General features: G+C 46.4%; 1 protein-coding gene across 1 annotated transcript in view; it reads left to right on the forward strand.

The window, feature by feature from the left end:
* Window positions 1–25791, forward strand: part of RFTN1 (raftlin, lipid raft linker 1) — a 694433-nt gene that overhangs the window by 349963 nt on the left and 318679 nt on the right. Inside the window, exon 3 of the mRNA XM_069648901.1 lies at window positions 25457–25640. Within this exon, the coding sequence (XP_069505002.1) occupies window positions 25457–25640 (184 nt within the window). The remainder of the gene's footprint in view (window positions 1–25456; window positions 25641–25791) is intronic.

Raw genomic sequence — 25791 nt, forward strand, 5'->3', positions numbered from 1 at the left:
CAGTGAGGGTTTGCTGGCCACAGAAATCATCATTCACTGTATGCTAGCTTTAGAAATCATCAGTAAGGGTTTCATGCCAATAGATATCATCATTCACTGTATGCTAGCTTTAGAAATCATCAGTAAGGGTTTCATGCCAATAGATATCATCATTCACAGTATGCTAGCTTTAGAATCATCATTCACTGTATGCTAGCTTTAGAAATCATCATTCCGGGTTTCATGCCAATAGAAATCATCATTCACTGTATGCTAGCTTTAGAAACATCATTCACTGTATGCTAGCTTTAGAAATCATCATTCTAGGTTTCATGCCAATAGAAATCATCATTCACTGTATGCTAGCTTTAGAAATCATCATTCACAGTGTGCTTGCTTTAGAAACATCATTCACTGTCTGCTAGCTTTAGAAATCATCATTCCGGGTTTCATGCCAATAGAAATCATCATTCACTGTATGCTAGCTTTAGAAACATCATTCACTGTATGCTAGCTTTAGAAATCATCATTCTAGGTTTCATGCCAATAGAAATCATCATTCACTGTATGCTAGCTTTAGAAATCATCATTCACAGTGTGCTTGCTTTAGAAACATCATTCACTGTCTGCTAGCTTTAGAAATCATCATTCCGGGTTTCATGCCAATAGAAATCATCATTCACTGTATGCTAGCTTTAGAAATCATCATTCACAGTGTGCTTGCTTTAGAAACATCATTCACTGTATGCTAGCATTAGAAATCATCATTCCGGGTTTCATGCCAATAGAAATCATCATTCACTGTATGCTAGCTTTACCAATCGTCATTCGCAGTGTGCTAGCAGTAGAAATCATCATTCCGCTTTAGAAATCATCATTCCGGGCTTCCTGCCCATAGAAATCATCATTCACAGTGTGCTAGCTTTAGAAATCATCATTCTGCTTTAGAAATCATAATTCCGGGCTTCCTGCCCATAGAAATCATCATTCACGGTGTGCTAGCTTTAAAAATCACCATTTAGGGTTTGCTGGACATAGAAATGAGGGCTGGCTGGCTTTTGGCTTTTTCCTACTGAAACTCTTGGTTGTACAGGGAAGTGGATTCCACCAGAAAAAGCAAACACTGATGAACATTCTCCACATCTGGTCTGAACTGGTTCTCCAACAGCCAGAACCATGCCCTGAGTTGGCCACATCTATATCTGCAAACAGTGCTTTGCAGCAGAAGTCGACTGAATTTTCAGAGAGGTGGCAAGTGTGACAAATCAACTTCCTGGGCACCAATGGTCCAGAGATGAATATCGATTTCTAAACCATCAATCAGCCCCACACATCTAGTACACCAGAAGGGATCTGAACAGATTGGAAACACAAGTAAATTATAAAGCTCCTTGTCCAATTTTGGTAACGTGGACAGAACGGCAGGCTTATCTCAGAAAATGCAATTATTACCCAATGATACAAGGGACTGTCCAGTCAAGGTTGCATAACAATATCTAATTTATTATTATTACAACAGACAGTTCTAGCACACTACAAAATACAACCCACCCTGTAAAGCATCACAGAGGACAGGCAGTTTCACTCTGGAAACTAACACGAGGGTAGTTGATAAAGCAATCAGTCTTAACTGTTCAAAGTCATTTGGATTCAGCACCAAGGGAGCAAGAGGTTGTGAATATTCCTAGAGGCCCTCGGAGAAGGACCAGGGGGCAGAACCACAATGTACCTCGTGCTTGAGATGATCGTGATGCTCAACAGTGTTGAGTCGGTTCCAGAATGCTTTGCAGCTCCGGCGACAGAGTTCAAGACGGGAGACAGCTGCGAGTATCAGACAGCAGGTAGTTCGGCAAGCGAGGCTGGGTGGACGGCTGCAGGATGGCCTACACAGTCGCTTGGGATCAGGAATCATTGTCTCTGTGCTGGTTGGCGGATCTGGAACGCTTTAGTGACTGCATAGTGACAAACTCAGTGGTGCAGCCGGTCACGGTTTGAGGGCTCGACTGCCTTGAAAATGTCCTTAAAAGATGGACGCTGCTTGATGCTTGTTGTGGCACTCTCCTAGCTTCTTTGCTGGGCTTGTGACAGCCTTTAAGGCGGATGCCCCAACGTTAAGGAGAGTGTCTGCAGGTTACAGCCTTATCCTTTGTTCAGAGACTCTCTGGCAGTTCCCACCTAGGAAGCTTCCTGGCAGAACCTAGCGGAGCACGCTGTGTGCTGGCTGAAACCTGTTCTGGAGCTGCTGAACAGGTCCTCTGAGTTTGGTATCTCCCTCTGTTCTATGGGAGATGACTAGGGAAGGGATCTTGCCTCCCACTTTGAAATTCTGGCCTTCCTTCACTGGCGGAAGCTGTAAGGCAGACTGTACCTTCAGCCAGGGTCAAAATGAGTCCTTCTTCTTACTCCTTTCAAAGGGCATCGGCTGCTCTGCTAAGAGTGGGGCTCACCCCTCTTTTAAAGCCAAATGGGCCCCAGTGATTGTTGCAGGCTAAGTCTACCTTAAAGAACCAATCATGGGTCCCCACCACCAATCTTCTGTTATGCGTGTGGTCATAACCAGAGTGCTTTGCAACAGGAAAGGTAAACGGGTGACACAATGTACTACCAAGTCCGACCCATCTTCCTGTCCGTTGTGGGTCAAAGTGTCTCTCTGGTTAATTGAGCTCTCTGTGGCTCCTGATCAAAGCGCAGATCTCCCTTGAAGTTTGTGTCGAGAACAGACTTTCTGTCTCCATCAAATCACATACTCCTTCCCTCTGAAAGGGGGTACCCTGCAGGGGTTACCTACTGGAAACAGTTGTCCCAGACATGACATTCACTGCTCTTCATACCAAGGGGTGGGGGCTGACTTCAGGTTGACACTCATACCAACTCTTAGTCCCAGTTTTCAACAGAGCAAAAGCTGGCGGAACTAGCTTTCAAGTACTATCCCCCAAAGCCTGGAACTCACTTCCGCCCACTCTAAGATGCGAAGAATCCCTCACAACTTTCAGAAAAGCACTAAAAACAAAGCTATTTAATTAAAAGCTACCATACTTTAATTCTTCCATCATTGTTCCTTTGTAACCACGGAACAACCCTCAACACTGTCACTGAATGTCCATAACTGCTTCTGTAACCGAATATCTATACCTGCCTCTGTAACAACTGTATAACATGCATCAAGTGAATAATCTGTAACAGTGCCACAATGCCTCCGGTCCGCTGGGCACTTTATAAATCAAAATAAATAAATAATAAATGCATATCAAAAAGGTGTTGGGTTTCTTGCCCTTTGTTAGTTCTGTGACCAGACCTCTTCGTAGGCCTGCTTCAATTAACTCTCATCAGTATGCGCTGCCACCACACACAGAGCGGATCCATGGAGCCTTTGATATTTAATTAGACTGGCCATGGCAGGAGGAAGGTGTAGCCTTCCCCCTTCCTTAGATGCTTTGATGTGCCCGTGGCTGTCACACTCCAGTTGAACATGACAGGAGGACTGCACCTGTAGGCTGTGTCCTCCCCAGAGTACACTTGACTATGTGTTTGTTGTGCCGCGAGCATAGGAAAATGTGTGTGGATTAGGCCCACACATTTTCCGGAAGTTGATCCCCAACATTGCATTTCATTACAAAATTTCAAAAAAGCCCAGGCGAGCGCACACTCCCTATGCAGATGGTTGAATTCCTCACAGCAAGTAGGCGTCACTGTGAGGGAAAAATAGAACTGCACCCACAAAAACCTAAAAACAGTGTCCGAACCATATACTCTCACACAGCTATCATAGTCAGATTACTTGCCTAGGGAAAACGGGACTCAGAATTTAACCTACCTACGGAAGCCTGGGGCTCCTGGGGGCCCATAACAGGAACTGCCACACTGTTGGGCTCCGGTTAATCTCTGATAAAAAAAAGAATACAATTGTGCAGCATGGTGCCTTCAGTATAACACTGCAGGTTTTGGACAGAGATGGGAAAATAGGGCCTTGAACTGTGAAGAAAGCCTTCTGGGAGCTAGGATAAGGTGGCATCATCAACTGGGGTTTCATATGTACTTTGTATTTATGTGTCCTATATTTATTTTTCTTGGAAAATGTTGTGCAGAACAACTATTAATGTGCCTGGGGGTAATGGGTAGCACATGTGTACACCGCAGTATTTAACCACACAGCAGATATGAAGGTTCAACAACCAAAAGACGAGGTGATTGCGAGGAGTGAGGCAGCGTATGACAACAAAGTTCTGCATCTAGGCCGTTTGTGCATGGTGGGCCTCCTTTTATTGTCCACCTAGTGCCAAGTGCATGAAGCATATGCCCTTGCATGGCCCTTGAAGGGTTAAACGGTTGCAGTTTATATTCTTGCAGGGGGGCACGGGGGGCATCAATAGAACTTTGTAGGATCAACAATGAGAGTAATCAGGGCCTTCTATCCTCAATGCAGGAAAAGAGGTGATGAGTTTCTTCATATGGTTTGGTCATCTTAAGATGTCCCCCTCTATCTCAGGGGGGTAGTGGGCAATGTTTGTTTCTTGGAAGGGAACGCTGCTAGGATCATTTTGCTGAGACTTGTGTAGGCTAAAATGTTGGTGGCCATCCCTTGTGTTTCTCCAGGGACCCCCGACTACCGCGTGCGGTAGAGGCCCCTGGTGAAATGGCCACAGCGGCACATGATGGCTCTAGGGCTAATCCCGGACCACGCAGAAGCAGAGTCTGCAAGTAATGTTTGCCACCGATTTCTGGACTATTTGAACTACCCGCCAGATGCCCAACTCGCCATGAGATATTGAATTTGTTTAGATATCTACTTTGAGTCGGAGAGCCGGAGAAGTGTACCGTACCAAGATATGAGATCACGAGTAAGGTAGACAGTGCACCCCTTCCAGCATTATCGCTATATGGTTAGATCGGAAAATGAAGGCAACAAGCGTAACTGCATTTTGGACAAGATGGCTTAACTAGTGAATCATATGTTTTAGCCCTGAAGAAGTGAGACTGTAAGCGCGAAACATGTGTTGGCTTTTCTTCATTGCAACATAATCGCAGACACATTCAAAAAAAGATTGAGATATCGGCTACACAAGCGTGAACGTTTATTTCTGCAAGGGTGCACCCATTTTTTCAAGCGATGAGATGTTGATGACAGGGCTGAAGCATTACACGGTCACCCGCGTCCTTGCTGGAGTGTAAGGAATCGTGTAATCTCAGCCTCTGACGTGATGATGTTCGCACTCACATCTGCATTCTCGGGACGGCCCAGGCGTGGAGATGTGCAAAAGGCTCCCTGCATTGCAACTGATTGTTTTGCCAATTTGCCATGTTGCGATATTCCCGTGCCACTGCGGTGGTGCTTACTGGAAGGTACAGGTCCACGAACTCTGGATCTGTACGAGAAGACAGCCGGATCCCTCGGGATCCATCGCCTGTCCGGATCTCGCTATCCCAGGCCTGCTGTAATCCACTGTGATCTCCCTCATATTTCAACGCCTGGCATTTAAACGTGTATATAATTACATAATTACGAACATGTTCTTATCTGCCCTTTCCCACACCCCCTCTCCCGCCCTAAAAAAACGGATGAACATTTTCGTAATTATGTACACGTTTAAATGCCAGGAGTTGAAATTACTGCTGATGAGAGGATGAAAGAACGCCGTACCCACAAATGGTCATTATAGTTAAAGGGTGTTTATGGCAGCAGCAATGGCATTTCATCTATGATGAGATTATGAGAAATGAGCTCGTAGGTGAGCTATTTGTATTTGTATTAATTTTGGTTTATATAGCGTTTTATGCCAAAGCGCTTTACATTATAACAACAATGATACATAGACTATAATGAAAATGAATTGAAGCAAATTACAAGCATGAAACAAGCTAACAAAACAGCACGTAGGTAAGCCTGTGCAAGAAGCCATTGGGAGTCTCCATTCCAAGCGATATCTTATTAATGTGGACCATCAAAGATCCGCATCTCTGGGTCACGGGGCCCAGGGGAAACCCCTGGAGAGCGTCAATTGGCGAATGGGAGCCTAAGCTGTCTGTTGTGAGGCAGGAAAGGGCGCACTAGGACTTCTGACACTGCAAGGGTTGGGTGAAATGTTACGGCAGATAGACCTCGTGTTGTGGGCGACAGGTCTCGCTCAGATGGACTGCGGTTTTGTCAGCTTGCACACTTTGTGAGGCTACACAGTAAAGTCACAACCCACCCCATGGAGTTGTAGCGAATGAAGAATGGGGAAACCGGTTCTTCATTTCCCAACCCTAAATTGAACTTCAGGAAGCAATAAACTGGGCGGGTCAAAGAGGGCACGGGAAAAGCGGCCAATTATAAAGCAAGCCAGGCATGCACCGGAAACTGTTCTGCGCCACAAGAGCTAAACACCGGAAGAGACCAGGGGCCAGTTACAGAATATGCGCACCAGTGCAAGTACAATTCTGCACAGTATTAGTACTACAGCAAAAGCTGCCCTTGTGCAAAAAACATCTACTTTCAATGAAATTCAGTGACCTTTTCGTTTGTGTAAAATTGTAAACTGCACATTCAGAAACAAAATAGTGTCCTCAGAATGTAGAACGCCTGCTTTTAGCATAGAAAGCCCCGGCCCAATGACAATCATGGCCTGTCTATACTCCACAAGTCAGAATTATTTAGAGGGTAAGTAAACAAACAGGCAGTTCATGCTTGAATGACCTCTGATCAAAGGAGCACCTTCAAGACCCCTGAAAAGTCATTATTTCTAGAACGTGGTAGGGGGGCGTGGGGGACAATTGCCCCTCTTTGCCCCCTCTATTGATGCCTATAATTGAAACAAACCGCAGCGTTCTGCACCCACTGGAGCCTTATGAGTGGGCCTGTGGGGCGGTCCAGAATTAGGCCATTCGTGTCATCCAGAAGAGAGCCCAACAACCCAAGGCATGGTGGGACATAACCACGGCAGTTATCTGGACATGTAAGAACTGGGCATTAAGAATGACCCTATGGCTCTTGACTTCAACCGCGGACCTCCAACTCCAGGCCTGGAGGCCCGGGATCCTGACAGGTTATCAGGATATCCCTCATTAATGTTCATGAGGAAAAAGTTGCATACATTTCGAATCACTGTATGCAAATTTATATCATGAATATTAATAAGGGGTAAACTCAAAACACGAAATGGATCCGGCCCTCAAGGCCTGGAGCTGTACAACCCTAGAAGCAGTCACACAGGGAGGAGGGGGGCATAAGGCCCTTGCCATCTAAGCGGTCCTGTTGCTTTCAGGATGTTTGGCACACAGTTTATATCAGGCCTTATTGACTGCATTCTGAGCATTCTGATTGGCTGAGAAGAGGTCAATTATAAACACCAGTTATAAGAATGATCCACGGAGATAAATGCACATTTAAAAGCAGTTGAGTCAGCGACAAGTCCTGCAAAACACCAAAGGGTGGGATGTGGCGGTCAATGGAGTAAATAGTACTATATGGCAGGGGTCTGCAATCTGCCACTCCCCAGATGTTTCAGACTATAACTCCCATGATCCTTCATTGTTGACTATGCTAGCTAGGGCTGATGAGAGTTGTAGTCTGGTTCTCGACCTCCTCCCAAACCTCCTTTCCAGAACACCCCCCACAACTCAAGCATAGAAAAGGCACCTGTCCTGATATCAAATGTAGGTGCAAACAGTAAAGTGTGAAATACCTCTTCCACGTTCCAGAAAGCAAGAGTATGAAGTCATGTAAAGTGAAATGTGCAATATGTTTGTGGCTGCTGGGAAGTGCTTCGATAGCCACTGCAGTTTATTGTGCCACACAGAGGTGCACACATGCTTGACAGCCCGCACAATTGTCTTGAGACGCTGAATCAGGGCAGGTGGCACCCAAAAGCACAGACCTGGACTTGCAGGCCTGCAAGCCCTAGCGTGACCTTGGCTGTCTCTAACACGGGGAAAATGTGCAGTTTTGATGAGGTGGGAAATCTCTTTGTTTTAGCACACAAACTGCCACTACTCAGCAGGCATCCAGAACGGTCAGTCCCTAAGATACAAGGGGGCTTGGCGATGAAGGACCCAACCTCTGCTGAAGGCTAGCTGCACAGTACGCATCAATGTCTGGGGCAGTAAGCAAGTACACAGCCGTAACACAGGGGTTCAAGGGTCCACTGACCCTGTTGCCTGGTCTGGGAGCTGGCCCTGGTGTGGGGCGACCCCCTGAAGAGCATCACAGTCTCTGCCCAGGATGTGAAATAAAGTACAATTTGCACGCTTCGTCCAATGGGAAGAAGGATCAGTGTCATGCATTTGAATGCACCAACCGAAAGAAGTTGCATCTTCAAACTTCCCTCCCTTCTATGCACTTTTCCCCTTTTTCCCTCTCCCAGGCACTTGCACATTCTCAATCTCCCTGGGCCTAGTAAGATTGTTGTTTTGTTCTCCCCGTTCCCCTCCCTTGCCTTGTCGCGCTCTGAAACACCTGTGTACGAGCGCGATATAAATAAAATATCAATATCAATATCAATTCCATCTGCCTCCAGATTTCTAAGAAGTTGGTGTATTTGTGGGTACACCTATCATGTGATCACTGGTGGCAGCCTCAAAGATCATCTATACTAATACAATGGCAGCCACCAACCAATTTCATCCTTAGCTAATCCATCAACTTTACCTCTGGGACAATAATTTGGTTTGATGTATAGTTAATACCATGCAGATTTTGCAGGAACCTCTCGGGGCATGGCCATTCCTTTTTACGCCAATGTATGATGTCAGAGCCCACACTTGAAGAAACTCATCCTGGAATTGTCCTCATCACAGATGAGGATGTAGGGATTATAATGTCTTGATCGGAGAGGGTAGAATTGTGGGTGGTCTGGATGATGGTAAATAAATTGTTTTTTTTCGGACAGGTTTATCATATGATATGATTGATTTGATAGGTTCTTTATAACACGCTCAATAACCAGAGGTGTCTAAGTGTGGACCCGAGGATCAAACCTGTGTTGCTCCACGTCATCTTGCTTCCAAGGCGAGCACGTTGCCCCTGAGCTATCATAAAGAAGACTGGGCCATCCAATGCAGAGTAGCTGCAAGGAAGTCCACCACTGTGGTAGTTAGCTAAAGGAAAGGAAGGAAGAGAGCAGACAAGCCTAAAAAGCGAGAGGATATCTGGAGGGAGATGGAGAAGATGTTGAGCAAGATCCTGGAGGATATCTGGAGGGAGATGGACGAGACGTTGGGCAAGATCCTGGAGGATATCTGGAGGGAGATGGAGGAGACGTTGGGCAAGATCCTGGAGGATATCTGGAGGGAGATGGACGAGACGTTGGGCAAGATCCTGGAGGATATCTGGAGGGAGATGGAGGAGACGTTGGGCAAGATCCTGGAGGATATCTGGAGGTAGATGGAGGAGATGTTGCACTAGATTCTGGAGGGCATATAGAACGGAGCTTAAGTCAAGGCTCTTATGCATAAGAGGTTGGCCAGGGAGTTAAAGGGGCTTCAGACCAGGCATCAAGGGTACTCCAAGACGGGAGAGGTGCCAGGGCGGAGAAAGACAGGGTTCAAAGAAGGGTCTTCTCAGCAGACAGGTTTAGAGGAATCCTTGACAGATGGTTGTGGCCCCTATTTCAAGGAAGTTGAACACATGAGTAACAGGCGTCCCAGGAGAGTGAAGTCAGTCAAAGCTAGACCTGAGGGGGCATAGAGGTCATTTGTGAAGTGGAAGAGGGTGAATCTGGTGATGACTTCGAACATTTTAGGGACGGGAGACTGGGCCGTGATTGGAGAGAATAGGGATATGCTGATACTTTTTGAAGTAGGGGATGGCCCTCCAGTGTTTCAAAGCATGGGGTCTAGTATATGGTGGGCCGGGATTAGTACAGAACTAAGAAAGTTAATAATGTACCACCTGTAAGAGGATTCAATTCAACACTACAGCTAAGTCAATGCCTAGTCTGGGATACTGAATGGAAACCCTTATTGATATATCTTTATGTCCAGTTCATGCGTTCTGGATGACTACCCCTATATAACACCCCTCCCTGGGAATCCCCCTGACCCCACTGAGCCAAGAAGTAGTTTGTTTTGCAAGTTAAAAGGTTTATTTGATAATTTAAACAATATATATATATATATATCACACTTTATAATAATTTAATAATTGAATATCACACTGAATCTGAGCAGTAATCAATAATGGATAGTCTGGCACTAGCACACTTCTTTATAATCAATGATGAGTGGTTATAGGATGGATAAGATAGCAACAATACTTTATGGTTTCAAATGGATGCAAGGTGGAATGAAAATGCAGTACAGAAAATACTCAATATGCGTTCAACAAAACAATGTAATCACTTTTCTCTGGCAATCCCCTCCCCCCTTTATGCAATGTAAGGAAATGGAAGAAAAGCACACAGTTCTCAGAAATGCAATCAACTGTAATTCAGTTCACCCCAGCAAGCTTAGACTACAGAAGTTGGAAACACAGGCCCAAAATGCTTTTATATGTGCTGGCAATGAATTGAAAAATATGCTAAAATGCTTTTAATTCCCTCTAGAGGTTCAGGGTGAGTGGTATCAAGTTAATATTAGTCCAGGCTCACTTTAGCAATGATCTAGGAGGAACTAGCAGGTTAAACGAATTTTTGGCAACTGAAAGCAAGAAAACTGCTGTTTTCACACGTTGAGAAATTTGCAAATCGCGGCAAATTCACGAGTGCGTTTTTCGTGATTGCGGCATAAGTATCGGGGGTAGGAATGCCGTTCTAGGTTCGTAGAAAAGCCACGATTCCCAGCTTTCAGAGGAAAGTTACTACAAGTCTCTAGCACAAACGGTCACGGAGTTATGAACGATTAAATAAAGGTAGTTTTTCGGATTTGAAATTTTAAAGTTCAAAATGACAAATGACAGCTAGCAACTAGAAATGACAGGTGACAGCTTTGCAAATGACAGGTGACAGTTAGGAGGCAGTTCTACTTAGATTAAAATAGCTTGGATTAGATTATTTTAACTAAGAGATTGGTTCTGCACAGTTCTGCTAGGTACTCACACTATATTCTTGAATTAAATGGGCCTCGCCACGGATCTGGTCAGGTTTTAGACTGGACTCTGGTCTGGTCTCTGCACTTCACAGTGATCTGGGTCAGCTCTCTGGTTCTGCTAACAGTGGTCTGGGTCAGCTCTGCTCTCTCTCTGGATCTTTCTGCACAGCTTTCCCTGGAGATTGATGGATTTGAAGTCTGGATCTCTGGATGTGGTATGGTCCGGCAGAGCGCGTTGCAGCAAATGGAATTGAAGGTCCCTATCTGTCCTGACTGTCTGCTTTTATGTGTTTTGAAAATGGGTGTGTGTGCAGCATCACTAGGCTCTACCCCTCTCCACTTGTCATTGGCCACTTCATCCGCTTCCCCTTGATTGGGGGGATGAAATGAAGTGTCATCATGATGAGGTCTGTTTATGGTACAGAGAACCCACCCCTGTCAAATTACACACAATCTATATTTTGACCCAAAAGACATGTGCACAGGTACACATTTGTTTAAAATTACATACACCCTTCACATATCACAGGAGGTATACCCTGTCCAAATCTGCTCTTCCTGGGAGCTTGCATTCAGAAATGGCAACATTTGCACTTTTTAACTGGTTTCGCAATATCGGACATTACCCCAAATTTACACACATGTGCGCAAGGAGTATGGACATTAATTGATGAAGTGTCAGATTTTTAACATGCATACATTTTAAGTAATACCCTCTTAACTGCTAGCTTGCCCCCAGATCATGCCACCGGTTCTAAAAACCTCTTAAAATGTGGGCAGAAAAATCACAAGAATTATGGTATCATTTAAATAATTTTCACAAGTCCGCTCTATGAGTTATTCATCTTTTTCTAAAACCATATTCTGGCTACAGGGGTGTGGTTTCCCCCCAGCACAAGGTTGAATTTCTGGTTTTTCCAGTTCTGCCAAGCCAGCTTGCTCTCACAGGCAGTGCTCCTCCCCTTTACTTCCAGGAGGAAGCTACTTTTACGGCCCCCGTAATAAAACATTTGCCTGAGTCAGGACAGGGCTTTGTTCAATTTCCTGCAGAGCCCAGGTAATTCAATCAGAGAAGTGTCATATCCCTTTTGGTGGGAGCAGCAAAAGGACAGCTAGGCCTGGGAACACAGCTGTTGTGCAAGTCTCAACTCCTGTCGGGGGTAGCTGGTGGGCAGAATTCAGTTCCTTAAGCCAGGCCCCAGCTAATGTCACTTTTGTTCCCCAGTTTAAGTCAAGACAATTTTTTTACATATGCAGCTAGGATGCTGATTCTAAGTTTAAAACTATGACATTTAAACAATTGCAACCTATGTGACACTCAAAAGTAGGTCACTCATTTCTTTTAAACATTTAGATTGTTTAGTGTCTTTCAGTCCAAATTTACTTAAACTGCTGAAATCCACAACTCAGCCAGTCTTGTTATAAACCTTCAAGTTAATTCAGAATATAACTTTACATTGGATCCACCTCTCAGTAAGTCTTTCTTTGGCATGCTTTGGGTTCATCTATTCAGTTTTACACATATAAAAAAAATCTGGTGCTGTTTTAAAACGCCGGCTTTCTGATAGTGGTGAGTACTGGTACTGCACCCATTTTTGGGATTTAAGAAAATGAATTCCCCAAAATTCTAGGTTGCTTTTGGCAGTCAGCATTGCCATTCCCAATGGTTTCAGACTACTGTGTGGGTAGTCCAATGGTGGTTTTAGGCAGTGCCCTTCTGTGCCCATAACATCGGCAAAATGGGTGGCAGCCTATTCTTCATGCACTTCCCTGGGCATTTTCTGGGAAGCTCTGGCCATCATGATGTTTTCCATGTCAGTACTGCACAGTTTTGAGATAGGGCTCGGATGCATGGGTAAAAACATCCCACAAGCTCCCTCTTGCGATGGCCATTCTGTTTCACTGATGGGACTCGCAAGACCGGGGATGTTTCCTCATCTTCTTCCAATAGATGGCACAGTTCAGCATCTTTTCCTCCATCCGGTACTGATCGATCGGTTCTCCTCGCCGGTCCTGATGGGAATATGAGCGGTACACTGGGCCCCTTGCGTCTCTGCTCCCGGTCTCCGGATCGTCCTCCTTGGCCCGTCTCCAGGTTTTCCTTCTCCTAGGACAACAAAGGACGAGCGGCAATACCTATTCATAGACATTTTTCCCCCACCATTGATATAGTGGGGTGGCATATAAATTGATAGTCAAAACATATGAACATGCACATTTCTTTTTCCCTTCAACAACAAAAACACCCACATTGAGAAACTCAGAATTTGATAGGTGATATGTAGGATATTTTAAGTTAGAACTGAATTAATCTGAGACAGTACCCTCTAGGATTCCAGAGGATTCCTCCAGTTGTTGCAGAGTGTGCCTGGGATGGCAACACTTCAACTGGTTAATGTGGACCCACTTGTCTTCCCCCTCTGCCAAACCGCCTTTGGGGATGCGGATCTTGTAGGCCACAGGGGAGATTTTGTCTATAATCTCAAAGGGTCCCTTCCATGTAGGCAAAAATTTTCGCTGTTTGGCCTGGTTCCTTTGGAAATTGTATAGATAGACCCGGTCCCCCACCTGATATTCCTTCCTGGAAGTTTTCAGGTCATAGTGGGTCTTCATGCTATCAGCTGATCTTTCTAGATTCCGCTGAGCATACGCAAAAGCATGTTGAAGGTGTTTCCTTAAATTCTCCACATACTCATGAGTTGTGGAGGCATTTATCAGTGTCTGCTCTTGGGTCCTGTAGAGCAAATGCTGAGGAAGCACCATCTTGCGCCCAGTCATCAACTCAAATGGTGACATTTTGGTTGCAGATGAAGGGGTAGATCTGATGGCCATTAGGACCAGAGGTAATCGGATATCCCAACTTGGCCCAGAATCTGCCAGAAACTTCTTTAATATGCTCACAATGGTTCGGTTATATCTCTCTACTGCCCCAGAAGAAGCTGGCCTGTAAGCAATATGCAACTTCCTTTTGACCCCCAGTATCTCCCACATCTTTGTCATTACTTCACTGGTGAAGTGGCTACCCCTGTCTGACTCAATCCTTTGAGGTAGACCAAAACGAGAAAAGATGTGGTTAATCATCAGGGAAGCTGCAGTTTCTGCCTTGCAATTTGGGGCTGGGAGACATTCCACCCACTTGGTAAACAAGCATGTCACAGTCAACATGTACTTATTCCCCCTAGCAGAGCGAATCACGGGGCCTACAAAGTCGATTTGTAAATCTGACCATGGCAGTGTCATCCCCCTCTTTTGGAGAGGCGCACGGTGCGTGAGGGATGATGGCTGAAATTGGGCACACACAAGACAACCCTTCAAATATTGGTCGAGGTCCTGCCCCATGTGTGGCCAGTATGCAACCTCTCTTAAGATTTCCAATGTTGTGTGAAACCCCCTATGACCGGCGGTGGCCGCATCATGGGCGTGACTTAACATCAGGCTTCGGAATGAGGTAGGAACCACCCACTGATCGTGGCCAGCTTTGGATTTCCTTACCAGCAAACCGTCTTGGATTCGGAACATTTTTGGACATTTCATCAACACTCCCAGGTCCTCTTTCCCAGTGTAATCGGTATCCGTCAGGGGAAAGTTCTCAGGGTCCTCAAGGTGCTGGTAAAATTTACCAATTATTGGATCCCCCTTCTGAGCTGTAACCAAATCAGCATCAGGGGTCTCCTTATTCCATTGTGCAATTGAAAGGTCGTTGTGAGCATTTGTCTGGGACCTAGTGATAGCAGGGACCTGGATCTCCCCCCAACAGGGACTCAATCTCAATTAGATCCCCTTGGATGGCCCCGGTTTTGGCAAGCTGATCAGCTAAGTCATTTCCAGTTTTGTCTGGTCCCTCTACTTTGGAATGACCCTTGATCTTTTTCCAATAGATGGTCATCTGATTCGAGGTGACCAGATCATCAATGTTTTGGATCAACTTCCCATGTTTCAAGGGTTTGTTGTTAGCACATAACATGCCTCTGGTTTTCCAATTAACCAGGTGCTCCACGAACCCGTTCCGTACATAATCCGAATCTGTGATTATGACCAGTTCGTGGAGTTGATGCTGGACAGCAGTGAGGATGGCCTGATGCACAGCCATCAATTCTGCCACCTGACTACTTCGGGGACCAATTTTGTATCCAGCGGAGGGTTCTGGGGACTCCTTCACCCATGCATTCCCTACGCCGGCCACCAGTTCTTTCTCCCCGTTGTTGTCAACATGGTAAGAGCATCCATCCACATACACAGTGGGCATTCCCTCACACTTGTCTTCTTCAAAGACTTTGTGGGGGGAATTAAGGTATGCCTCCATGTTGTCCTTTATTTTTAGACTTTCGTCCTCGAGACAGTTTTCTCTGGCACAATCATGCAAGTCAGCCAGACCTTGCGCGAGGGGACTCTTCTTGTTTTGGCCATATCTGACCTCCACAGGAAAGCCTTACATTGACAGAATCCAGGAAGTAATTCGGGAATTACTCACATTTCCGGCCCGGATTCTATCACTTTGGAGATATTGCAGAGGCTGGTGTGGAGTCTCCACTATGATGTGTTCCCCCTGGATAAACGGGCGGTAATTCTTCAATGCCCACACCGTTGCCAGGAGTGCCTTCTCACAATCGTTGAATTTTTCCTCCACAGAGGATAAAGTTTTGCTCGCATAGGAGATTACTTTATTGACCTTGTCATGCTTTTGGTATAATACTGCTGTCAAGCACGTATTAGAGAACCCTGTCTCCAGGAAGAACTCCTTGTTTCTGACAGGGTAAGCTAGGCAAGGCGCTTGTGAGAGGCTTCTTTTGAGTTGTTTTACTGCCTCGGATTGTTCTGGACCCCATTCCCACTTGACCCCCCCCTTCAGGAGATGAATCAGGGGTCTGGTGATCTCTGCGTAGCCCTCAATGAACTTTCTGCTGTAATTAGTCAGTCCAAGGAGGCTCCTTAGTTCCCGCAGAGTAGTGGGGTCTTTCAGTTTCTGAAGTGCTTCCACTTTCTTTTCCTGGGGACAGAGACCCTGAGGAGTAATCTCATGCCCCAAGAAATTAACACAGGTTCTACACCACTGTGCTTTCTGAAAGGAAAGTTTTGCTCTGGCGGCCCTCAACTGGGTCAGAACATAACGGATCTCCGCTATGTGTTCCTCCACAGATGAACTTTTGATGAGGACATCATCTACATAAGCCAGGTTACCCCTCGCACCCAGGTCGGGCATGGCCTTATGTAGGAAAATATTGAACTCATTACCGGAGTTAAGGTATCCGAAGGGAGTCCGGGTCCATGTGTATTGCTGGCCCCCAAAGGTAAAAGCCAGCTTGTATTGGTCCTCCCTACTGACAGGCACAGTCCAGTATCCATTGGTCAGGTCTATTGCAGTGAATACCTGTGACCCCTGGATCTGGGCCAGCCCTTGGTCAATGTAGGGCAGAGGCCATCGGGAAGTATGGACCCGTTTGTTGAGCTCCCTGAGGTCGGCGCAGAGTCTCCACTGGCCGTTTGGCTTCAATATTCCCAGCATCGGATTATTGAAGGTGCTGTGGACTGGACGGATTATTCCCCGGGACTCAAGGTTCTTAATTATTTCAGTAAGGGACTCCATTGATGCGAGAGGCAAGCGATATTGCTTCACAAACACAGGAGTCATGCCAGGGTCCGTGGGGATTGTTGTTGTGTGGATGTCAGTGCGACCACAGTCATATGAGTCTACCGCAAAGAGATCTTGGAAATCCAAGAAAACTTGTTTCAACTTTTGCTTTTGTTCCAGAGTCACACAGGCATCAGCTAGGTTGACTCTCTCTTCCACCATCTGCCTGAAGCCTGGAAAGACTTCTGGTTTGGCTATCTCCGCGGCCTCCTCCAGCTGGGTGGAGAAGTCCCTGGTCAGAGTGCTGATTTGGACTGGAGGCTTCAGGTGGGAAAGGCAGCCCTCATGGACCTGGAAAATCACCTCATCCCTCCTGAAGTCACAAGTCACATCCTCCTTACCATAAGGGCAAGAAGTGTACACCAGGAAGTTCCCCCCTTGCCGGGTAAAAATCCTGTCTGGTGTTGTATTGTCATCACTGTCAAAGCAGTCCTTGGGGATTGGCCCTAACAGTTCATTACCTAAATCTATGGAAAAATGTCGGTCATCAACCGCCATTCCAATAATGGTGCCTGCGGCTAGAGTAATACTCTTTAAGTCGCTGTTATCCACCTCTATTAGAATGGTGTCATGTTCTATGTTGACTAATGGTGTTGGGTTTACCCCCAACCCTTGCTGTTGGAGAGAAGCGTTTAGATGTATGTAAGCATCAGGGTTTTGCAAATATTGTCCTCTTTTAGCTTTCACTTCCAGGGAGAATTGTCGGGTCCTTTCTGGGATGGTGACTTCCTCTTTGATCTGAATTTCAACTGCATAAGGTAGCAATTGAGCTGACCTAAATGCTTTTTCTGGATCATCAAAGCCCATGGGATTATCCGCTAATCGGGACCAAGCTTTGAAGTTTATTAGGTCCAAACTAATGGCAAAGCGATGGAGAATGTCACTGCCTAAGTAAAAGGCGGCAGGGACGTCTCGCACGACCCAACAATTGTGGACTATGCTCTTGTTGCCAATGGAGATTTTGAGCATACACCTGCTTGGCAGGAGATGTTTGGAATTAGGTGCTTCCAGGTCCATTTCCCATTTGTCTATCAGTTTGAATGTGGGAATGGCTGGATCTTTTGGGAGTTGGCGGAACATGGCTTCGCTGATGAAGCTCTTACCGTTGCTCACACGCACTCGGGCGGGAACAGAGTCCTTCCCATCATTTAACTGGACAGGGATGAACACACAACTGCTCTCCAATTTGCTGAATATCAGCCAGGCTCTGAGCTGATTTCACATCTTTCTGGACTATAGGAGTGGGAGTTTCTGATTGTGGATTAGTATAGAATCTCAGAGTGTTTCCTTCCAGCGTGGAGTACCACTTTAGACTGGAAGGAAGGTTGATTTTCAGAAATAGAGAGGACCCTCCATCACCAGTCTGTTGTCCTACTGCTATTACTGTCACGTCTGGAATTTGGCTATTCTGGAAGTGAAATTCTACTTGGTCAGACACTCTGTTTTAATTTTATGGGTCGGCTAGTCTGGGTCCAGAGGACCTTGTTTACACAATCTATTAGGGGTGACAACCTTCTCAGGAGGTCATTCCCTAGTAAACAAGGGGTGCCCTCTGGAGTCACAACTATGACCGGGTGTTTCAACTTGTGTCGCCCGATCTTAATGTCCAAATCTGCCGTCCCCTCGACGGGAATTTCCTTCCCGTCAAAGTTCTGGAGTTGTCCAGGAAGAGAGGTGAGAGGAATTTGGTAATTCTCTCCCCTTCCTGCATTCAGTTCGTCAAAGGCCCTTCTGGACAGAAGGGTAGCTTGAGATCCAGTGTCCACCAGTGCCAAAATTGTACCCTGCCCCTGTACTTGTACCGGGGCATAGTATCTTCCCTCCTTCTCCTCAAGGGGGCACAGATAATGCACATTTTTGGACAACTGGTGGGCTAACTTTCTGGTTTTGGACATCGCTAGCGAAGAGATTTGGGCAGAATTCTGTGGAAAGCCTTGGGAATCTGAAAGAAAAAATTGGCAACTGGAGATCAGAGCCATTGTGGGTTCCCCTGGCTCCGGTTCCGGGCCGCCCCCCCCCCTTTTTGGAGGCAGTCACCAGGATGGGTTTGAACCAGGGGATTTTCTTGCTGTTGGTTCTGGGATGAGATGGTGGGCGGCGGTAGCTCAGTCTTCACATCTCCCAGTCTGGATTTGCATCCCTAGGGACCCATTTTTCTTTGGGAGGAGTTCCCCCCTCTCTGAAGGAGAAGATCCTTTTCCCAGGATCCTCTGAGGATCCCTCTCCCTCAAATTGGAAGATCTGTACCTCCTCCTCAAACTGTGTCTGTTTGGGTCTTTTGTTTCTCCTACCCCCCCTCTGTTCCTTAGGAGGCAGACTTTCAGGGGCAAGAGATTTTGTTTCCGGTTCCTGGGTTTCCAGGGGCTGTTTACAAGTGAGGAAGGAAGCTTCCTCCCACGCTTTACACCCCCCTTCCCTTTGTGCCTCCTCCCTGGGAACCGGTGAGTTATCGGGGTGCTGCCCCCGTCATTGTTCTGGAGCACCAGGTCCAGAGTTGGGTGCGTTCTGCGCCGGCATGCCGATCTGAGGGTTCTGCTGAGCCCTCAGTATGTGACCCAGATCCCGCGCCATGTTTTGAACCTGGCGTTCTAACTGGGAAACCCGTTCAGGCTGATACGGGGCCCTGTTTTCTCCCCTGGGCTAATCCCGGGAAGGGTAGCTATCCCTTATTTGGTAGTACCCCTGGTTGGGAAGATTTGGATACCCCTCCACCCTTGGCCTCCCCTCTCCCGGATTAGGTTGTCTGGGCTCAGGGACTTGGGGAAAGAAGGATGGATGATTTTGGGGTTGGAAGTTGGGTGGATACCTGGGGAAAAAGTTCTGCCCAGGATTTGGAGAATTTCTGCCCTCCGGTGGGAAGTTAGGAGGGAAGTTCCCTGGGTTAGGTGCTTGGCTGGATCCCCCCCTTGGGCTGGAGGAGTCCACACATAACCCAGGATGGGTCGATTTCCCTTGTAACGGGGACTTACATAATCAGGAGAGCGAGGGACCCCATTTGTGGGGCTGCCTCCCTGGCCCCCTGTCTGTGACTGGCCCGAGGACCTTCTGGGCCTAGCATTATTAGGTGCAGGTAGGTTTTTAGGCCCCCCCATCTCCAACTCTAAAATGGGGGTGACCTTTACCTCTGCCACCTTGGCAGCAGCAGGGGTGTTGTGGCTTTGGGGTTTTTGGGCGCATTATTTTTATTTTCTATTGGCTTCTGCACCTCATAGATCCGGGTCGCCTGTTCAATGACCCAGTCTAAAGATCTTTTCTCGTGAAAATCCCTCACGAGCTGGGTCATTATGTATTTGGGCAAGGCATGGAAAAACGTATTAATAAATTCTCTGCTATCCGTGCGCACCCTTCTTGTGGTCTGTGCAAAAGCACGCTTTAACTCCTGCACAAATTCTTGTGGGGCCTGATCCTCCCCACATTGTAAATTGTAGGCTGCCTTGCGAGCCTCTTGGGGATTTCTGTGAACAGAAAAATGTTTTAATATGGCCGCCCTATAGGTGGACCACCTGGGATGATTTTGGTCCTCCAGCCCTGCAAAGAAACTGGAGTATTCCGGGGAGAAGGTCCACTTTACATATTGAATACAGCTTTGGCTGTCCTTCAAATGGAAAGTCTCCATCATTTGCTCAAACAACTCTAAGTGCTCCCAAACAGAATACTTGGCGTTCTTATGATAAGGCGTGATGACGCTCCTGATTGCCTTAATCTGCTTTAAGGGGTCCTTAAGCAAGGCCCTTTTTGTCTTATTGGCCCTTTTGGTCCGGGTAACCCTGGTCCATTCATCTTCTGACTCAGAGGCACTGCTCCCAGAGGTTCCCGTCTGTTCTTCCAGGTTTTCCCGGATTCTGCGAGCCTGGGCATGGCTGGCAGAATGTGGGGACCTGGTCTCCTGTGTCCTGTACCGCTCAGAGGAGTCTTCAGATCCCTCCTTGCTGCCAGGATTTGATGGGTACCCCCCCACTGACCTAACTGGGCAGAGGTTTTCAGGATGCCCTTAATGGGCCTACTCTCCTGGGGTTCCCCATCAAATTGCACTGTGCTTGGGTGCCCATACCCGGATGCCCGCCCCTCCATTCCTGGGTGGTACTGGCCTATGAGCCCCATGCTTCTGGCTGGATAGTAATCTGCCATCCCTGTGGCCCTGTGCTCATGTGCGCCAGGGGACATGGGGGTGGCAGAGTCCAGGGACTGAGAGAAATAAAGGCCTCTGGTACTAGGGCTCCTGGGGTTATGCTCAGGAGTTTCTCTTTCCCAGCGAACCTCATCTCTATACGCCCCTGCTCCCTGTTGCAATGCAAGAGCCTGCGCCTTCAGTTCCTCAGTTAAGGCCTTACTAGACTCTATCAGTCTCTCCTGCATCGCTACCTGTTGTTGGAGTCTATCATTGTACTGGCAGAGAGCCTCATTCTCTCTCTGTGCCTCCTGATTGGTCCTGGAGCACTGGGCCAGTCTTTGCTGCAGGAGGGTTACCTCCTGAGCTGTGTCCCTATTGGCCTGCTCCTTACTTGCTAGAGCATCCTCCACCTTCCTGGTGTGCTCTAACAAGTTCTGGTGTTCTTTTTGGAGGTCACCCAGTCCCTGGTGGGCCAGGTGATTTTCTTCCATTTTTCTTTTTAAGTGGCAGACTTCCTGGCCTAAGGTATCCCTTTCCTAACTAAGAGCCTGCATCTGTGCCGCCAGGTCGTCCCTTTGCCTTTGGAAGGCACCAGCTTTCTGGCTCTCCTGGTCAAACTCTGCCTGGGTATCCAGGTCTTTCAGAAACAGTTTATTGCTCTCTGCCTTCTCCCTATCTAGGTGGCTTTGCAGGGTGACTACCTGCTCAGCACATGCCCTATTGAAGTCTAACTGTTGCTCCAGCTTTTTCTGGCTCTGCAGTAGGGAGTCCAAACCTTCTTGGTACTCCTTCTGCAAGGCCAGAAATCTGGTATCCTGGTCAGCCTTTTCCTGTTGCAGTATATCCATGTCCTCTTTTATTTTAATGATATACTGCCTACTATCATTTTCTGACTCCTGGCTCCTCTGCAGCCTCTGCTCAGAAGAGTCCAGATCAGATTGGGCCTTCTGTAATGCCAGCAGTTGCCTACTCGCCAGATCTTGGCCTTCAGCACATTTGTCCTGCATGGCTCCCATATGTAAATATAAATATGCCGCTACCCTGGCAATCTTGTGGTGCTCATCCTTGGCCTTCGGGGCCAAATATAGTTCACTCAGGGCCACATGTAGGGGACCCTGATCTCCCCATATATCTGACCCTGTTTCCGTGATCTGGGGTGCGATTGCTTGCAACCAGACCGTCTGGTCCTGATGAGTCCACTCACCTCTCACAAATAGCTTATGTAAGAAGTGCTCTCTGGCTATTTTCATATCTACCAAGGTCGTCATTCTGGAATTTGAGTTCCTTCCTGACTTACAGAAGTTTATATTATATTTTTGCAAAACAGACCTTTTCCTTAGAGCGTTCCTTTGAGGAGTGCTTTACAGCGTAACACAGCGTGTGCTCCGACCGGATATGTGTATCTGGTCAGCTGGCACGCTGTATTACTCTGCACAAGTGATAGATCTAATCCAAACGTCCGGCACGAGCCCCCAATTTGTAAGAGGATTCAATTCAACACTACAGCTAAGTCAATGCCTAGTCTGGGATACTGAATGGAAACCCTTATTGATATATCTTTATGTCCAGTTCATGCATTCTGGATGACTACCCCTATATAACACCCCTCCCTGGGAATCCCCCTGACTCCACTGAGCCAAGAAGTAGTTTGTTTTGCAAGTTAAAAGGTTTATTTGATAATTTAAACAATATATATATATATCACACTTTATAATAATGTAATAATTGAATATCACACTGAATCTGAGCAGTAATCAATAATGGATAGTCTGGCACTAGCACACTTCTTTATAATCAATGATGAGTGGTTATAGGATGGATAAGATAGCAACACTACTTTATGGTTTCAAATGGATGCAAGGTGGAATGAAAATGCAGTACAGAAAATACTCAATATGCGTTCAACAAAACAATGTAATCACTTTTCTCTGGCAATCCCCTCCCCCCTTTATGCAATGTAAGGAAATGGAAGGAAAGCACACAGTTCTCAGAAATGCAATCAACTGTAATTCAGTTCACCACAGCAAGCTTAGACTACAGAAGTTGGAAACACAGGCCCAAAATGCTTTTATATGTGCTGGCAATGAAGTGAAAAATATGCTAAAATGCTTTTAATTCCCTCTAGAGGTTCAGGGTGAGTGGTATCAAGTTAATATTAGCCCAGGCTCACTTTAGCAAGGATCTAGGAGTAACTAGCAGGTTAAACGAATTTTTGGCAACTGAAAGCAAGAAAACTGCTGTTTTCACACGTTGAGAAATTTGCAAATCGTGGCAAATTCACGAGTGCGTTCTTCGCGATTGCGGCAAAATCATCGGAGGTAGGAATGCGCAAACGGTCACAGAGTTATGAACGATTAAATAAAGGTAGTTTTTCGGATTTGAAATTTTAAAGTTCAAAATGACAAATGACAGCTAGCAACTAGAAATGACAGGTGACAGCTTTGCAAATGACAGGTGACAGTTGGGAGGCAGTTCTACTTAGATTAAAATAGCTTGGATTAGATTATTTTAACTAAGAGATTGGTTCTGCACAGTTCTGCTAGGTACTCACACTATATTCTTGAATTAAATGGGCCTCGCCACGGATCTGGTCAGGTTTTAGACTGGACTCTGGTCTGGTCTCTGCACTTCACAGTGATCTGGGTCAGCTCTCTGGTTCTGCTAACAGTGGTCTGGGTCAGCTCTGCTCTCTCTCTGGATCTTTCTGCACAGCTTTCCCTGGAGATTGATGGATTTGAAGTATGGATCTCTGGATGTGGTATGGTCCGGCAGAGCGCGTTGCAGCAAATGGAATTGAAGGTCCCTATCTGTCCTGACTGTCTGCTTTTATGTGTTTTGAAAATGGGTGTGTGTGCAGCATCACTAGGCTCTACCCCTCTCCACTTGTCATTGGCCACTTCATCCGCTTCCCCTTGATTGGGGGAATGAAATGAAGTGTCATCATGATGAGGTCTGTTTATGGTACAGAGAACCCACCCCTGTCAAATTACACACAATCTATATTTTGACCCAAAGGACATGTGCACAGGTACACATTTGTTTAAAATTACATGCAGCCTTCACATATCACAGGAGGTATACCCTGTCCAAATCTGCTCTTCCTGGGAGCTTGCATTCAGAAATGGCAACATTTGCACTTTTTAACTGGTTTCGCAATATCGGACATTACCCCAAATTTACACACATGTGCGCAAGGAGTATGGACATTAATTGATGAAGTGTCAGATTTTTAACATGCATACATTTTAAGTAATACCCTCTTAACTGCTAGCTTGCCCCCAGATCATGCCACCGGTTCTAAAAACCTCTTAAAATGTGGGCAGAAAAATCACAAGAATTATGGTATCATTTAAATAATTTTCACAAGTCCGCTCTATGAGTTATTCATCTTTTTCTAAAACCATATTCTGGCTACAGGGGTGTGGTTTCCCCCCAGCACAAGGTTGAATTTCTGGTTTTTCCAGTTCTGCCAAGCCAGCTTGCTCTCACAGGCAGTGCTCCTCCCCTTTACTTCCAGGAGGAAGCTACTTTTACGGTCCCCGTAATAAAACATTTGCCTGAGTCAGGACAGGGCTTTGTTCAATTTCCTGCAGAGCCCAGGTAATTCAATCAGAGAAGTGTCATATCCCTTTTGGTGGGAGCAGCAAAAGGACAGCTAGGCCTGGGAACACAGCTGTTGTGCAAGTCTCAACTCCTGTCGGGGGTAGCTGGTGGGCAGAATTCAGTTCCTTAAGCCAGGCCCCAGCTAATGTCACTTTTGTTCCCCAGTTTAAGTCAAGACAATTTTTTTACATATGCAGCTAGGATGCTGATTCTAAGTTTAAAACTATGACATTTAAACAATTGCAACCTATGTGACACTCAAAAGTAGGTCACTCATTTCTTTTAAACATTTAGATTGTTTAGTGTCTTTCAGTCCAAATTTACTTAAACTGCTGAAATCCACAACTCAGCCAGTCTTGTTATAAACCTTCAAGTTAATTCAGAATATAACTTTACATTGGATCCACCTCTCAGTAAGTCTTTCTTTGGCATGCTTTGGGTTCATCTATTCAGTTTTACACATATAAAAAAAATCTGGTGCTGTTTTAAAACGCCGGCTTTCTGATAGTGGTGAGTACTGGTACTGCACCCATTTTTGGGATTTAAGAAAATGAATTCCCCAAAATTCTAGGTTGCTTTTGGCAGTCAGCATTGCCATTCCCAATGGTTTCAGACTACTGTGTGGGTAGTCCAATGGTGGTTTTAGGCAGTGCCCTTCTGTGCCCATAACATCGGCAAAATGGGTGGCAGCCTATTCTTCATGCACTTCCCTGGGCATTTTCTGGGAAGCTCTGGCCATCATGATGTTTTCCATGTCAGTACTGCACAGTTTTGAGATAGGGCTCGGATGCATGGGTAAAAACATCCCACACACCGTCAATAGGGTTGGTGATTGGTGCTGTGAAGGGGGGAGGAAAGGACTGGGAAGTAGATCAGTATGGTAGAATAAAGTGTCTTTGTGAGAGATGGAAAGTTACATTTAAGAACAAGGAGAGAGCTTGATGTCCACTGGTCCTCACTTGGGTAAGTTTACACTTGTGGCTGTGCGTGGACACGCTGTCACCCAGTGATCATAGTCCTTGGGTTTTGCTGCCACAGGTTTCTTGTGTCATGTGCTCATAGAACTAGAATTCATTTCTTCCTGTTTCGCCGCTCCGTTGATAAGTAATCAGGTGCGTTTCCATCCCCTGCAGGAATACCCAACTGCACGGCCATCCGGATCTCTTCTCTATGTGATCTCCCAGGCCAGCTGCAGGAGTTGTACCAGCAGGGTTTTGTGCTGGCCGCCGTGCACCCCTTTGTGCAGCCTGCAGCGGGAAAGGAGTGGAACCCCCTGGAACATATCTTCAGGGCTGTCCTTATCAAGAGAACGCAAAGGTAAGACGCGCCGTTCTAATCCACGCACTGTGAGGCTAGTGGTGGTCCAGCAGCCAAACAGGGTCAGACCGAAGGAGTTCCATGGGGAAGATGGTCAATTGCAGACTTGAGAAGGGGTTTGGGGGCGTTAACACACTATTAGAACCTGCAC

The sequence above is a fragment of the Ambystoma mexicanum genome, chromosome 2q, assembly GCF_040938575.1.
Source record: "Ambystoma mexicanum isolate Mex_15411 chromosome 2q, UKY_AmexF1_1, whole genome shotgun sequence".
NCBI lineage: Eukaryota > Metazoa > Chordata > Amphibia > Caudata > Ambystomatidae > Ambystoma > Ambystoma mexicanum.